This window comes from Hyperolius riggenbachi, chromosome 2 (assembly GCF_040937935.1).
Source record: "Hyperolius riggenbachi isolate aHypRig1 chromosome 2, aHypRig1.pri, whole genome shotgun sequence".
Lineage (NCBI taxonomy): Eukaryota > Metazoa > Chordata > Amphibia > Anura > Hyperoliidae > Hyperolius > Hyperolius riggenbachi.
Genome location: NC_090647.1, coordinates 539,174,496 through 539,192,314, shown reverse-complemented (window position 1 = coordinate 539,192,314; position 17,819 = coordinate 539,174,496). Strand labels below are relative to the sequence as shown.

The 17,819-nt window shown below is 45.6% G+C and overlaps 1 protein-coding gene across 4 annotated transcripts in view; it reads right to left on the bottom strand.

Annotated features, from left to right (window-relative positions):
* The window catches only part of BCL9 (BCL9 transcription coactivator), a 360,097-nt gene that overhangs the window by 71,356 nt on the left and 270,922 nt on the right, over positions 1 to 17,819 (bottom strand). For all 4 annotated transcript variants that reach the window (XM_068270730.1, XM_068270729.1, XM_068270731.1 and 1 more), the window contains 2 exons: positions 15,938 to 16,018; positions 1,853 to 2,155 (listed from right to left, as the gene is read on the bottom strand). In XM_068270730.1, coding sequence (XP_068126831.1) covers positions 1,853 to 2,100 — 248 coding nt within the window. In that variant the 5' untranslated portion in view covers positions 2,101 to 2,155; positions 15,938 to 16,018. The remainder of the gene's footprint in view (positions 1 to 1,852; positions 2,156 to 15,937; positions 16,019 to 17,819) is intronic.

Here is a 17,819-nt window from a genome sequence, read left to right as displayed (position 1 = left end):
TTTTCAGGAGCATTCTTTGCCTGTAAAACACGGGGCCGGCCATTGGAGGACTGGAGCAGCTCCGGAGGATGACGAGGGGGTCCACATGGCTGGAGGAAGCCCCCCCCCCCCCCCCCCCAAGTATAAATACAGCACACTTTGATTAGTCTCAAGTACACTTTAAACCAGGCATAGGCAAACTCGGCCCTCCAGCTGTTACGGAACTACAAGTTCCAAAATGCATGACTGTGGCTGTCAGACTCCTGCAATGCATTGTGGGACTTGTAGTTCCTTAACAGCTGGAGGGCCAAGTTTGCCCATGCCTGCTTTAAACCCTCTTGGGCTGGCTCCCTACCATACACCAGGAGACCACCGCCATACCCCTTGCCCGTATTCTGCCCACACTCTTCCATTCTTCCCACCAATACATTTCCACCCCAGATTTTCCTTGACCAGAACAATCATTCCTGATCGTTTCATCCAGAAATCTTAACTCTGTACAGGAGTCCTCAGCATCACTGACCTCCCATAAAGCAAGCCGTCCAGTAGCACTGCTGTCCCTTAAAGGGAACCAGTGTAATGTCTGATCGTGCTGCTCGGAAGCTCCCTTCCACACTGCCTTCCATGCATGCTCATCGGGGGACTTGAATATTTGAATATTTCCGCTTCCACACCACCTACAGTCCCCAAATTTCAGGGTAGGGGGCCTGAGCCATTGCTGGTTCCAGAGATAGATTACAGAAACGTATCTCTTGAATCAGCGGGGCTTGGGGGGCTGCAATTTTGCACAGATTTAGTGCGGGGACCCCTCCCTACCCTGAAAATGTGGGTAGTGTGGAAGCTGAGATATCTGGGGTAGAACAAGTAAATAGGACAAGTGGCCGCACAGGCCTCTACTGCGCAAGCAGGGCAGTGTAAATTTACAGGCAGCACCATCAGACATCGCCGGAAAGAAGAGGAATACGGAGAAAGCCATCTTCATTCCCTTATAAGCAATGCCAGTTACCAGGCTGTCGTGCTGAGCTTTTGGCTTTGTGTTGGAGTCACACACCTGCAACAAGCATGCTCATTCTAGGTCAGTGTCTTATAACACAGTTCCCTAACCCTGTCCCCAGGGCCCACCAACAGTAAATGTTTTGCAGGAAACCACAAACATGCACAGGTGGGGTAATTAGTGTCTCAGCAGAGCTGATTAAAGGGAATATGAAGTGAAAAACTTAGAAAATTATTTTTATGTGTAGCACAGCTAAGAAATACAACATTAGCAGCAGAGATGAGTCTAATATGGTTTCCATTACAGGAAGTAAAGAAACTCCAGTTGTTATCTACCCAAAAGAGCCACTGATCTCTCCACTTTCAAAGTCGCAGAGAGCGCTGTCTTCCGAAGCTTATTATCTCAAGTGTATGTCACTGTATTTTGTTGCTTTTTTTTCTGCAGAGGAGAGTTTAAAAGGTCATTAGCCTGCACTGTGAAATAATTTAAAATGCAGAGTGTAGTGTGTAAACTGCAAATATTAGAGAATGATACAATGTTATACATTTTTTTACTAAAAATAAAAATATGAGACTATTTTCTTTGCTACTAATGTTCCAGCATTTATCCGTACTACACATACAATACATTATGTCATAGTTTTTTTTTTCGCTTCAGTGTCACTAACTACTTCTGTGAATTTCCACAAAACATGCATTGTTGGTGGGCCTTGAGGACAGGGTTGGGGAACACTGGCTTCTAGTATTAGAGGCGGAGCATAAGCATGGAAGTCAGGCAACTGGCCTATAAGCCTCCGTTTTACTCTCACTTCCTCCCCTTTGAGGTCTACTCTTCCCTGTGGGACCTGCGCACACCTGCGGGTAAAGCTGCGGCTCTTACCTCTGTGTGTTTCCTGATGGGGAGTTTCGCACTTTGGGATTACTGGAATGCATTGACAGAGATCCGGAGCTCACAGTCACAGACGCAGTGGGGCTCGCCAGGCTCTTTGGAGGGCTGGGGGTCTTCAGATGGCTCCGCAGGGCTTTCTGGGGGTTGCTCTTGTCAGTGTTGTCCTTTTGCTCGTCCTTCTCCTTTTTGTTTCGCTCTCTCTTGTTGAAGTGGGCTCTCCCCTCCTGCAATTCCAGCATTCTTCGGACATGTGGCACTCGCTGCAGAGGGAACGCTGTACATCGCCAGGGCACACTGCAAGAAGACACAGGACATGGGCTATAGACTGGCAGCAAGAATACCTCCGCTCCATTTATGCAATATGCAGACAGCACTCCACACGGTACATCAATGCCACATCACCACATTATACCCAAACTACACACAACTGCTCAAAGCAACCAGATTACTGTACATGACAGGCACAGACTTTGGAACCGGTATTTTTAAAAACCCATAATGTACTGTATTTTTTGGACTATATGACTCACATTTTCTTCCTCAAAAGTGGGGGAAATAAAAGTCACTGCGTCTTAGGCCTCGTTCCCATCATACGGGCGTCCGTGCGCATTTGGAAGCGCGTATGATGTGCAACACGCAATCACAGCAGAGGGCATAGACAGCCCTTGTGCCGTTCACATCATATGCGCTACGCAACAGTACGATGTGCAATGATGCGCTTGCATACTGCTGCATGCATTCTGCCCGCAAGCGCAGAGCTGACCCATTCACTGTAAGGAATGGGATCAGCAGCGCAGCGGGAAGCGGTGCAGATGGCGTGCAATCTGGGCACGGCCATCTGCACTACGTAGATGTGAACGAGGCCTTATAGTCCAAATGCATATAGTTCCTGACTTGTGATCACCTGCCAATACGAACCTCCAACCCGCCACAATGTCGGGGACTCCCTGTACTGTGTCCATGCAGAGGACGACACAGGGGGACAAATGGAGGAGGACACAGGGGGACACAAGGTGGACAGAGAACACTGGGAGACACGTGGTACAAGGTGGCATAATCCACAAGATGCCCCTTCACCATGGATGCACAAGGTTTAGTATATATTTGTTCTCCTGGTTTTTGTCCTCTAAGCCTAGGTGCGTCTTATGGTCAGGAACGTCTTATAGTCCGAAAAATACAGTAATCCTTGGACCGCACTCTATAATGTATAGGATGTTCCTAAGGCAGACAATGTATCTGTTACAAATGTATGCAATGCCTCAGCTACTCCCTTACCCAGGTCCTGGAGATCACTACCTCCAACCCGTACAGAAATATTCCGGAAAATACATCATACCTGCCTGATGAAAAAAATTACCTCAAAAAGAACGAATGACCCAGGCAAATTTCTCAAAGAAAACCTGAACTGAAAATTAAAAGTCAAAATAAACATTCACAAGTCATACATATCTCCCTTGTAGTCTACTCCTCAATCTCCTCCTCCCTTCCCGTGTCCTGTCTGTCCACTGTGATCAAGGGAATTCTCCGTCCTCCATTTTGAAAATTGCCATTACCATAACGGCTTTTTGGTCAGCACACTGTTAAACTGTAACATTGCCCACTTGAGCCATAGGGAAACAGACATTACTTGGCATATCAGTTGTCCTCTCAGCTATAACTGACAGCAACTGATATATTTCAGTTCTGACAAAATGTTGTCAGAACTGGGAGGGATCTTGTCAGAAGAACATGATGAACTGAGTGGAACTGATGGCGAGGTAACTATGTAACTATGTAATGTTCATTTGAAGTTACCTCATGTGTTTATTTTAAATAAAATAGTGAAAAACTGTAAAATTTAAAATATGTTTCATTTTTCCAGAGTAAAATGAGCCTTAAATTACTTTTCTCCTATTTTGCTGTCACTTACAGTAGGTAGTAGAAATCTGACAGAAGTGAGAGGTTTTGGACTAGTCCATCTCTTCATAGGGGGTTCTCAGGGATATATTTGTTTTCAAAAGCACTAGGGGCTCATTTCCACTAGGTGCGGTGCGATGCAGCTGCATAGCCGCATCGCACCGCAGGTGTCCTGAAACACATGCACGCCAGTGGAACAGTTTCCACTGCGTGCATGGTGTGCGGAGCGGTGCAATCTGATAATTTGCAGCATGATGCAGATTTTCGCACGGCCGCATCCGAGTCCCATCTCCTCAATACACTTCCGCATCGGAGATGCGGAAGTGATGCGGCCGGCAGCGGAAGTGATGAGATGCGGCTGCGTAGCCACACTCACATCACTTCACAAATGGAAACACTGCCTTAGTGAATGGCAGTTGCTCTGTCCAACTGTCAAAAAACTGTGTAGCAAGCAGGGACGCTGGCCAGCATCATTGTTTAAATCCATTTTAGGGAATATCTTTATAAAGAATAAAAGCCTTGCTGAGAAACCCCTATGAAGAGATGGGCTAGTCTAAAACTTGTCACTTTTGTCAGATTTCTACTACCTACTGTAAGTGACAGCAACATAGGAGAAAAGCAATTTATGGCTCATTTTACTCTGGAAAAATGTACTTATTTGTATAGGTTTGCTCAGATTTTAAATTTTACAGTTCTTCGCTGTAGTGACCCTTTAAGATATAAGATAATTTGTCCTCCTGGACAACTTTTAATCCCATCATTTAGAGCACAGGTGTGAAGCACAAGATCCGCGGGTCGAACACGACCCTCTTTGCACATCTGAAGCTCTCTTGGGCCACACAAAATGGCATCACTGTAAGCAGTAAAAGAACCAAACTACACTGCCTTCCCATCCAGGGGAGCACACCAGTGACGGTGCCACTGGTTAAAATATTGTACATTTAATCCAGAGTGCAGCAACAACCTATGGGACCCCTCAGCAAAATGACCATGAGGCCCCCCTCTTAGGATCTAAACCCCTTCATGTGGCTAGCAACACCCCCCCCCCCCCTCTTCCCACATAGAAGGATAAAAGTGACAAATGCAGAATGATCAGTAGGGATCAGGCTGGTGCCTTTTTGACATGACACCGGAAGTGATGCAAGTCGTTGCTTTCACTTCCGGTGTGAAGAATCAGCAGCGGAGGGCTTGGGCACTGGGGAATTTTCCAGCAGAGTGCTGATGCTCCAGCCATGAGTGGAGGGAAAGGAGGAGTGCCAGGTCCACTATCAAGAAAAATGTTAAAATTAAAAAAAAAAAAAAAAAAAAAAAAAAACATACCCAAAGTAAAATGAACTAGAATTACTTTTTTCCCTGTGGAATAGTCAATTTCCTCAAGGAGTATTCTCCACATTTCCTTTACAAAAGTACTCCCTGAAAAGCTTCTATGCAAAAATGCTAGCCACTATTTTGGCACCTGGACTATGCAGCTGTCCTTTGGTAAGTGTGTTTGAGAAAAAAAACACACATCCCCCCATGAGGAGATGGACTAGCCCAAAATCACTCATATCTTTACTGCCTACTGTAAGTGAGAGCGACATATAAAATAAAATCTAAAGCACCCCATACAGTATGTGTTCCAGTAGGTCACCGCATCTTACTGAATTTTTAAGAATATGAATTTTAAGATGAGACCTTTCTTTTTTTTCCATGTTGCTGGATCTGAGCACCGGGGCCCCAACTGCATGTACTCTGTGGGTGATAAGTGTCCTGTACATGGCTGGATTTACACAAACTGGCAGTTCCTCGTCTGCAGGGCGGCTAAAGCCTTTGTACCCATGTACTAGGCAAGTCACCCAGCAGGGATTGAGACCCAATCCCTCAGATGACACTGCTGACTGGAGACTGTACAGACTGCAGACTAGCAACCTGTTCTGTTGCTATGCGGGAGAGAGGAGAGGCTATGGAGTGGTGGACAAGGTATGTGCTGCGGCAAGAGAGAAAAAAAAATTGAGGTTAGCCAAGTTGATCCACTGGCTTAGGCATTGGGCATAGGGGGATGCTGTACACATGCTAGATTCTTGCCAGAGAATCAGCCACCTCAACCAAGTTTCGTTTAGCACGTGTATGAGGCTAAAAGGACACCTCAACTGAGCGGAGTATGGAGGCTGCCATATTTATTTACTTTTAAACAATAACAGTTGCCTGACAGTCCTGCTGAACTTTCACAGATCAGTATCTGAATCACACACCTGAAACTAGCATGCAGCTAATCCAGCCAGACTTCAATCCAAGTACCTGACCTGCTGCATGCTTGTTCAGGGTCTCTGACTAAAAGTATTAGAGGCAGAAGATCAGCAGGACAGCCAGGCAATTGTTTAACAGTAAATAAATAAGGCAGCCTCCATATCAATCTCATGTCAGGTGTGCTTTAAGACGGTTGTCAGGGATCCCCCTCTTCACTCGGTCTCTTATTGCCCAACAGCTATTACTTCTCTGCACATAGATGCCGACCTGTCAGTTACCGCAGGTGTAAGAGGGACCAGGTCAACTGATGAGAAGGACCTATATTTAAAGAGGAACTCCAGTGAAAAGAATGTCATAAAAAAGTGCTTAATTTTAACAATAATTATGTATAAATGATTTAGTCAGTGTTTGCCCATTGTAAAGGCTTTCCTCTCCCTGATTAACATTCTGACATTTATCACATGGTGACATTTTTACTGCTGGCAGGTGATGTAGCTGCTGCATGGTTTTTGGCAGTTGGAACCAGCTGTAAACAGCTATTTCCCACAATGCAACAAGGTTCAGAGATAGGAAACTGCCAGGAGTGCCTCGGTACTCAGAGCTTCTTGTGGGAGGGGTTTCACCACAATATCAGTCATACAGCGCCCCCTGATGGTCTGTTTGTGAAATGGAATAGATTTGTCATGTAAAAGGGGGTATCAGCTACTGATTGGGATAAAGTTCAATTCTTGGTCAGAGTTTCTCTAAGTATTTATATAGCACTGACATATTACACAGCGCTGTACAGAGTATATTGTCTTGTCACTAACGGCCCCTCAGAGAGGCTCACAATCTAATCCCTACCATAGTCATATGTCTACGTATGTATTGTGCCGTGCATGTATCAAAGTCTAGGGTAAATTTACTTATCAGTAGGTATTTGGGAAAGACGGAGCAGTCTTGTAGACGGTGTCGGTCTTTCATACGGGGACGGCAGCATGCGCAATCGGCCGCTGCAACGACCAGCAGCATTTTGGATGCTAACAGCTATGCCCAAAATGCTAATGTAGCAAATAGATCTGATTTTATTGTTTATAAAGAGAAACAATGAACAGAGCATAGAACACTGAGGCTCCGATGAGGCGGCCAGGAGAAAATGTCTGTCACAGCTGATACAAATCCTGCAATAAATCTGCAGTGTGGCTACTTCCTGCTTTCATGGAAGCAGACATTGTTAACATCCTGTGCTTTCAAATTAGCCTCTCTGCCATGGCAGTCAGCTGACACAGCTGAGTTATCAAATTACAGTTGTGATGAGCCATAGATGAGGGGAATTAGACATGCTAAACTCTCTAAATACATACAGGGTGCATTTCTCGGTTTTCCTTCTGTCCTGTGCAAGAGTTCAGGTCCAAGTTAAATCTATTTTTCCATTACATACAAAAAAAAAAAACCTATGCCCGTTACAGGATTCATGAATGCCAGCTCTGGTGAGGCTGCAGTCAGCCCTGCTGCTGTGCGCAGCATTAAGCCAATGTTGTGGTAAACAGGTTTATTGACTCTTCGCTGTTTAATATACACCTTATCCAATGTCACACGTCCGGCAGTCCTGGAAGCACAAGTTAATCTGTAACAGATTGTTCTTTGCAAACTAATTGAAGGTCCGCCGTGAGTCAAGCAAATGAACAGAAGTTTTCCGATACACATGAAGTCCCCGTCCACTAGATAAATCTAATGGCAGCAAACCAATCGTTTTCTGTCACCCCCAGTAGTGAGGGTTAAAGGGACACTACACAGAAAACAGTTTCTGGATGCAAACGACAGATAACCAAAAACATTGTAGTGACAGCTGTGCTTTACCAGAATATACTGCTTGTTTATATCTATTTAAAAAAATCTTATTAAGTTAACTTGCTTCAAACTGTGCATGGAGCAAGACTTAAAGAGGAACTCTGGTGAAAATAAAAAAAAGTGCTTCATTTTTACAATAATTATGTATAAATGATTTAGTCAGTGTTTGCCCATTGTAAAATCTTTCCTCTCCCTGATTTACATTCTGATATCACATGGTGATATTTTTACTGCTGGCAGGTGATGTCAGTGGAAGGAGATGCTGCTTGCTTTTTTGAAAGTTGGAAACAGCTGTAAACAGCTATTTCCCACAATGCAATATGGCTCACAGACAGGAAACTGTCAGGACTATGGTCCTGACATCACACTGTGGGGGGTGGTTCCCCAAATCATCAGCTATACAGAGCATCCCGATGCGTGTAAGAAAAGGTAAAGAATTTTCATGGGAAAAAAAGTGGGTATCAGCTACTGATTGGGATGATGTTCAGTTCTTGGTTACGGTTTCTCTTTAAAGGACTCCTGAATTGAGAGGGAAATGGAGGCTGCCATATTTGTTTCCTTCTGAAATCATCTGAAATAAAAGTATTCATCTCTAACTGTCACACTGCAGCACATTAGAAAGCTGTAATTAAAAAAGTAGGACATTAGACTATGGCTACGGTAGGATTAAACTGTGAGCTCCTCTGAGGAGACAATCAGTCACATGACTATGTACTCTGTAAAGTGCTGCAGATGAGGTCACTTCTACATAAACACATAATAATATGATAGCACATTACACTAGGACTATGGTAGGATTAGGTTGTGAGCTCCTCTGAGGAGTCAGTCACATGACTACGTACTCTGTAAAGTGCTGCAGATGTCATCACTACTATAAAACTGTTAGGGATGTGAGGGGGGTGGGGTGCTAACATTTCTGAGTTGATAATTTTATGCAAATTGGAAATGGAAGAGTCAAACTCTCTCCTTCCTGAGATATGGCCTGTCATAAGTATAAACTTATGGGATGAATGGCCTTCCACATAATCCTAAACTATTAAGGACAGTAAACAGAAAAGCCTTCCTCAGGTAAGAATGGGGGAGGCTTTTGCAGCGTCGCACAGCTCACTTCCTGCTCAGCCATCCCACAGGTCAGGCAGAGGAGATATTTGCACAATAAACTCACCTACAGCTCAGGATTTGTGTCCCTCACGTTTCTTCCGTGTGAAATACGAGGCTGACAGACGACTTGCCAACAATGCTGGGCTTTTTGTTCGTCTTGCCTTTCTTGTTTTTCTAATTACAGCTTCCTGTGAAGCCAATTATTACAAGACTGGCTGACTATACAGGAAAAATACCTGCAGTGGTGGGAATTCAGACTCCCAATTCACACGCGGCCTCAGCCTCCTTCACTCTTCTCACCCATGATCGGTAAGGCCCAGTGCACACCAAAACCGCTAGCAGATCGTCAAAACGCTAGCGGTTTTGGGAGCAGATAGCAGATATTTGGCCGGGTGCACACCAAGCGGATTTTGTATGCGATCCACCAGCCGCATCAGCCAGTGAAAACGCTTGGCTATTGTATTTCAATGTATGGTGCACACCGGCGGTTTGAGCCTTGGCAAAAACCTCAAACCGCCCGTGTGCACCATCCCATTGCAATACATTAGCCAAGCATTTTTCCAGGCGGATGCGGCCGGCGGATCGCTCCAAAAACCGCTCGGTGTGCACTGGGCCTAAGTCCAGGACTTCTCCCCGGGACACTTCCCAGTTCTGGTTCTCCCCTCTAACTGCATCCTGAACTTCAGTCCTTGGTCACAACCCTTTTTAGCAAAAGCATTTTAGTATGAAATCGGTGTAGGAGACTTGGGAGCAGGATACAGCCGGTATAGGACTTATCCTGCTCCTGCACAAGTCCCGGTGGCGTTAATTACTATTCCCCCTCCAGGTCCACGTGGATGGTGGGGAATGATAGAATTCAGCTTCCAGCTATTGCTGGAGGCCGAATTATTGTTTTTCAAAAGTAACTTCAGCTCTGTCTTCTGACGGCGCCGAAGTTACTGACTGTGCGCTGCTATAGCCATAATTCCTACTACGGACTATGGTGGCGCCGGCTGCACCCAAATCTCCTGCGCTAATATTACAGCGCTCGCCATTGTACCTTACTAACTGTAGAAACTATACAGCCTAATATTCCCACTGTGTGTACCATGCTCTAAAAAGTAGTTTAAATGACTTGCTGTTTTTCTTTGCAGACTGGTCCACTGTCACATAGAGGAGCATCCTGGGCTGGATCACACTGAAAAAAGCGTTCTAGTGTGCCTCAGGCCTCATACCGATTCTAACTAGATTTGCAGCTATATGTATCAGAGGCCAGCAAAGTGACTTGCGACAGCCTGATCTGCCTAATGGTGCCCATACACTGTACAATAAAAGCATTCGATTTTTCCCATTTGACCAAAACAATTGCATGAAAGTCGAAAAAAAAACTTTTTAATGAAGAAAAAAAAAATTATCCCGTTTTTCTTTAATAAAAATCCGATCAGACATGTTGGAAAAATCCTAATATTCGATCTAACAGAATAATTGAAAAAATAGGTAGGTTTTTAGAAATCCGTGCAGAATGGTCTCAGACATCCTAAAAAGTCACTAAATAATGCAGATTCCTTGCAGTGTGAGGGAAATTGCTGTTGCTAAGGTAACCAACAGATCTGCTGTCAGCAGGCTCTGAGTGAGGGGGGAGGAGCCCTTCACAAATCATGTCTAGCCTGCACTATCTGTAGAACGGCTATCGAGCACTTCTTAATCTGCAGCAGTTTAGGAATGGATTTGCACTTTTAACTGTAGTGCATCTATAGAAATCCATGCTTAACTGCTGCTATTATGTAGGCTTTGGGAAGTTTCTTACTATAATGCAGAACTGTTCTTCTGCTGGTTAAATCAGAAGCCTTGAAAAGACAAGAGCTAGGTGGTGCCTCCTTGCTAGCCCTTGTGTTCTGCTTCAGGAGGCCTTTAAAGGGCTTGTTCACTCTAAAGGCACTGTCCTTTTTTTAAGAGCAAGCGATAAAATAAAATAAAAAAAAAATATATCACCCTAAAAGCTATTGTGCAATGATTCCCTATAAGAGTGCTCACATATGAGCGGTTCAATTACGATCCACTCACCAGAGCACTGCCTCAATGGAAGGTATAAGGAAATAGGCAAACGCTTGAAAAAGCACTTTGTACAGCTATTTCCTCAGCACTTTCATGAATAAATACATTGTATTTAATCATTTCCAGGTGAAAGGTCACTTCCTGACATCAGAAAGTGAAAAAACACAAAACGCTCTGCAAAAGCACTTAGCGCGCTGCTGCATGGGCTGCTGTACCCTTCAGTGTTTGTGCTCTGTGGCTGCTGTACCCTTTATCTATTGATTGCCATTCACCAGTCTGCCGTACCTGTGTGTCATCACCTCTAGCATTGAAGACATCCACAGGAGTCAGGACCAAAAGCAGAAAAATCTATTATACCTCTTACAAAAAAAAAAAACAAAGTCCAAATCCACAAGTGTGTATGAATGAGCAGCAACATTTCAGAAGACAGCGTCACGGCTGAGCTTATAAAGGGAACCGCGTTCTGAGATACCTCAGCTGTGGGGGTCGCGTAGCCTTTCAACACCAGTCTATGTCTCATCCAAGTTGGAAGAAGGAACTATGGGAGAGATTTATCAAAACCAGAGCAAAACTGGTACAAATTAGAGATGTCCAGGACAAGGAATGCGATTGGTTGTTCCGCACAGCTGATCCACTTCTGCAACAGATTGCTCCAATTCTTGCAATGATTTTGAAAAATCTTTTTTTTTTTTTTTTTTTTAAAAAGGTGCTCACTAATCAATCTTATCAATTCTAAGTAATACTAGAGAGAACCCGAGGTGGAACATTGAAATCCTAATAGGACCCAGAGGCATGCCATGTGCACAACGACATGCCTCGGTGTCATTCTATCACCATAGATTGTCGCTAGCCTGGCAACCTTTTAAAGGGGGGGTAGCAGAGCACAGGGGGGGAGGGGTCTGGAATAGACAATACAATGACCCAGAGGCATGTCATTGTGCATGCGACATGCCTCTGGGTCCTATTAGGATTTCAATATGTCGCCTCGGGTTCTATTTAAAGAGAACCCGAGGTGGGTTGTAAGAATCCAATTAGCATATAGAGGCTGGGTCTGCATATACTGCCCAGCCTCTGTTGCTATACTGTTTCCCCCCAAGCCCCCCTCTGCGCTCTGCTGTCCCCCATAAAACGCTGTGTCGCAGCCGGCTGTTTACCTTTTGCAGTGTCAGTCTCGCCGCTCCACCGCCTCCTCTATGTCACCGCTCCCTACCTGCGTACCTTCCCTCCCCACTGATTGGAGGGAAGGGACACCGGCAGGAAACGGCGCTATGTAGTAGGCGGGGGAGCGGCGAGACTGACGCTGCAAAAGGTAAACAGCCGGCTGCGACACGCTGTGTGTCGCTAGCACGGCGTTTGATTTATGGGGGACAGCAGAGCGCAGAGGGGGGCTGGGGGGAAACAGTATAGCAACAGAGGCTGGGCAGTATATGCAGACCCAGCCTCTGTATGCTGATAGCATTGTTAGAAACCACCTCGGGTTCTCTTTAAGGACTACCTAAAATATCAGTTCAAAATACAGTATATTCACTCAGTTTACTCTTGTACCACACAGATAAAGAGATTGCATCATTAGTGGGCACGCTATCACCCGGTTCACACTGGCTCAAAAAAAACAAACGGTCCGGTCGCGGATCGTAATGGAACGGATTGTAACGACTGAACGGATCTAATGTTCACCTATGGATACGTTCACATTGGTGTGTTCGAATGGATCCGTTCCACTGAACTCCGCTAGGTAAGTTTGGTGCTGCAGCAATTTTTTTCCGGACAGCGGAGCCCAGCAGAACAAAAACAGAGGCTGAAGCGCTGCATTGGGGGTAATGAGAAATGGATCCTAAAAAAAAAAAAACACTGGCTAGAAAAACTGACCATTCTAGACAGCAAAAATCCCAGACGGAGGTCTGGGAGGGATGTGGGGAAACGGAGCTGAAGGAAACGGGTGCGTTCGAACAGAAATCCGAGCCTTTAACCTCCTGGGGGTTTCAATTATTTCGCCCAGGAGGTGGCGCAGCACTATTTTTTAAATTTTTTTATTTTTAAATCATGTAGCGAGCCCAGGGCTCGCTACATGTTAGCCGCTGTGCAGCGGCATCCCCCCACCCCCTCCGATCGCCCCCGGCAATCAAAGCAAACAGGAAATCCCGTTCAGAACGGGATTTCCTGTTTGGCTTCCCCCGTCGCCATGGCGACGATCGGGATGACGTCAACGACGTCGTGACGTCAGAGGGAGTCTCGATCCACCCCTCAGCGCTGCCTGGCACTGATTGGCCAGGCTGCGCACGGGGTCTTGGGGGGGGGGGGGGGGAGCGGCGCGGCACGGCAGGTAGCGGCGAATCAGCGCGTAGCAGCGGCGATCGGTATATACACGCAGCTAGCAAAGTGCTAGCTGCGTGCAACAAAAAAAAAATTATGCAAATCGGCCCACCAGGGCCTGATAAATCCTCTGTGGCGGCTTACCCCGAGCTCAGCTCGGGATTAGCCCCCAGAGGGTTAAGTGCCAGCATGAGCTGGCACTAAGTGTTAAAATTTAAGCAATATGCATATCTTAAGCCTCATACACACAAGGCACCGTTGTAGCTGTTGCTAGCAAACAGGAGACGTGTGAGCAACAGCTCAGCGACAGCTCCGCCTGAGCGACAGCTGTCTACACGACAGGCAGAGACGCGTCGGAAGCTGTTGCCGAAGGTTCGGCCCCCCGCCGGAAGCTCCCTTCTAGCTGTGGGTAGCTGTCACTAGTCTGCACATACACACGCAGTACGCGTGGCGGACTAGCAACGGTTGCTGCGACAGCTGTTGCCGGCGATTGGCCAAGTAAAATCGCCTGGCGACAGCTCTGAGTAGCGACAGTTCGTGGCACACCTCATACACAGAGGACCTGTCGCCGCAACATGCGCGTGCCACGTGTTTGTGGCGACAGTTGTGCCCCGTGTGTATGAGTCATAAATAAGTAAGGTTTTTCAGGCATGCAAAAACAGACTCAAATTTGCAAATTTTGGCAGAAGTGCAATTCTCCGTTGACTTTCACTAAATGTGCATTGAACACATTTTTTGCACATTCACAGTTTGGATGCAAATTTTTAGTGTGAACTCTACTTAATGGAGGATCCAGCTGCTGGCTGAACCAAGTTGTGACAACACTGTGGCAAAGACTGCATTTTTTTTTTTAGAGGACAACTGACCTAAGAGCGATATGGAGGATGCTATATTTATTTCCTTTTAAACAATGCAGATTGCCTGCAGATTGCCTGGCTGTCCTGCTGATCATCTGCCTCTAATACTTTTAGCCATAGACCTTGAACAAGCATGCACACCAGTGTGTGATTCAGACACTACTGCAACCAGAGAGATCAGCAGGACTGCCAGGCAACTGGTATTGTTTAAAAGGTAATAAACATGGCAGCCTCGATAGGTCTCCCACCTTGGGTTCCCTTTAATTCTGATTACAAAATAGACATTATGATAGAGTCATTTTTAAAACTGAAGGCAGCAGCTTCCATATGCCACTTAGGGTTAACACCAGAAGTTTTTTTTTTTTCTAAGCGCTAGCAATTTGAAAAGCCCTTGCTAATGTAATATTATGAGTTTGTTCTCACTTGAGCATATAAAAAAAAAAAATCACCCACAGCATTGTATTAGCAAGAGCTTTTCAAATCACTAACAAAAAAAAAAAAAAAAAAAAAAAGCTCCTGCAGTGTGAACCAGGCCTTAAAGAGAACCAGAGGTGGGTTTGAAGAAGATTATCTGCATACAGAGGCTGGATCTGCCTATACAGCCCAGCCTCTGTTGCTATCCCAAACCCCCCTAAGGTCCCCCTGCACTCTGCAATCCCTCATAAATCACAGCCACGCTGCTGACAAACAGCTTGTCAGAGCTGGCTGTGTTTATCTCTATAGTGTCAGTCTGCTGCTCTTCCCGCCTCCTGCAGAACTCCAGTCCCCGCCTGCATCCCTTCCCTCCCTGCTGATTGGAGGGAAGGGACGGGGGCAGGGACCGGAGCTATGCAGGAGGCGGGGGAGCAGCTGAGACTGACATTACAGATGTAAACACAGCCTCATAGCATGGCTGTGATTTATGAGGGATTGCAGAGTGCAGGGGGACCTTAGTGGGGTTTGGGATAGCAACAGAGGCTGGGCTGCATAGGCAGATCCAGCCTCTGTATGCAGATAACATTCTTTAAACACACCTTGGGTTCTCTTTAATGAAGGTGGAAAAGAGGGGAGTGCAAGCAAGCAAGGCCTCTTCCATATGTGGCATCAAGTGAGAGAAAGGTAAAAAAAAAAGCATTCCTCTAATCTGCTGCATCCAAAAGCTAGAGAAGGGCTCATGAGGGGTCACAGTGCGCGCGCGCACACAGACACACAGACACACAGACACACAGACACACAGACACACACACACACACACACACACACACACACACACACACACACACACACACACACACACACACACACACACACACACACACACACACACACACACACACACACACACACGTCTTTTGGAAACTTGCAGAAAGGTATATAAAGGAAACCACAACTTGTACAGCAAATTGTAAATGTTCTATCATGCTTTTAACTCTTAAGGAATTCCACTGCAACCAAAAGGAGAGCAAGAGAGAGAGGCAGCCACGCCGTCAGCCCAGCTTGGCAGAGCATGCTACAGTGCGAAGTGCGTTTCATGTGCAACTAGCAGCTCTTTGATTTGCCCAAGGAAAGCTACCTGGCACCGATACAGATCTTATGTAAACACGCTCTACCTAGTAATTATTTGCACTCCGATTTACCAGTTCTGATTCCGAACAATTAAACTTTTTTCCCTCTCCCCCTCCTGCAGCGGAGGCCTCGGGGAGGAGAGGTTCAGACTGGTGGCTGGATGAATTAGACATTCTGCACGCGGGTATACACTTCCGCTCCTCTCTCTCTCTTCTATGCTCCTCTTCAAGCAGGTTTGTTTAATTAAGCTTGGCTGGGAAGCAGCATTACTCACCAGGGCCCCTGGGGTCACGATACAGCAGTGTTCATCCCGGTGGATAGTCAGTGAGGACCCTCGCAACGGAAGCTCAATTACCTGCAAAGGAGCAGAGAATCTGTTTAGTGGAGCTACAAGCACTCTCCCTGCGCTAATTAATGAGAGAATTAAGCCGGCAAAAGGAAACCGAGCCGCGCTACAATTTACTTGCTTTTTTTTTTTCAAAAAAACGAATCTCTTAAGGCAGACGAGTGTGAAACAGATTCCCCCGGCGAGAGTGCGGCAGTGGCATAGATTGCTCGCCGCAACAGAAATGTCAGCCCCGTTAGGGATCGCTAGCCCATATGGAGAAGGAGGACCGTGATTCCAACCCAAACATGCCAAATACATACTTAAAGCAGACCTGAACTCAGAACTTTCTCTTTGCTCTCAAAGATACACAACAGCATAATAACCTTATTGAAGAAAATTTGTTACAGCCGATACAAATCCTGAAATAAATCTGCAGTGTGTCCACTTCCTGCTTTCATGGAAACAGACATATTAACATCCTGTGTTTACCAATTAGCTGCTCTGTCGTGGCAGTCAACTGACAACGGTGAGAGATCAAATTACACTTGTGATTAGTCAGAGATGAGAGGGAGTTAGACAGGTTAAACTCTCTAAATACATACTGGGTGGATTTCTCTAGGTTTTCCTTCTGACCTGTGCAAGAAATCAAGTCCACTTTTAAAGAAACAGTGTAGTGACATTTAGTAGCATGCAGGAAATTATTCAGGAGACCCACTTTAACAGTAATTATCTTGTTATGACACCCTCCCAGTGATGCTTCGCCTTGGCTAGCTATGTGGAAGTGTAAATGAATATTGTAAACACACAAGAAAAGCAAAACCATTTTATTAATTGTGTTAAAGTTAATCGGAATCCCATTTAAAAAAAAAAAATGAAGCAAATACTTACCTAAGGAGAGGGAAGGCTCTGGGTCGTATAGAGCCTTCAGTCTCCTCTCTCGGTGCCCTCTATCCTGTGCTGGCTCCCCCCGTTTCAATCCCCCGCCGAAAGGGTATTTGGAAGTCTTCTGGAGCCGTGTCCTCCCGAAGACGTGCGGCTCCATACTGCACAGGCGTGAGCGTGCAAGAGAGCGTGCTTGCGCAGGCGCAGTACAGGGCCGCCCTTCTTCAGGAGCACTCGGGCTCCCTGAAGACTTCTGAAGCCTCCTTCGGCCAGGTAAAGCAGTATTTGACTAAATTAGTCACATACTGCTACCGGGGAGCCAGCACTGGAACAAGGGGACCAGGAGAGGAGCGGGAAGGCTCTATAGGACCCAGAGCCTTCCCTCTCCTTGAGTAAGTATCTATCTCATTTTTTTAAATGTGGTTCCCATTCACTTTAAAGAGGAACTGTGGTGGAAACATTAAGCCTCCAAAAAGCCCTGGTATGAAATTAAGGTAATGTACAAGCATATACAGCAGTGTTTTTTAGACATTTTAGGTCAAGTAAAAGCACTGGCAACAGAAGTTTAGGCTTTAGTAAAACAAAACAAAAATATACCGGCAGATATTGCCTATTAAATATATGCAGTTCCGGCACTAAGCCCTTAAAAGCACCAGGTCAGGGTCTAATGACTGGCACACACCATCGATAAATAATTTGACAGATTTTCTGATCACTTCTATGCAAATCTATCAGAAATCAGATCGGACCTGTTGGAAATGATCTATGCGACCAATCTGACGGGAAATAGCATGGTGTGTACCAGGCTTAAGGAGTAACTGTCAGGCTGCAAAAGCTAATTTAAACCTCTATTCTCCTGTGTTAAACAGTTTAGAAGGAAGCCAAAAAGGCATTACTGAAGTTAAAAATCTCTCTTACTTTGATTTTTGCTGAATAGCAAGCCTTT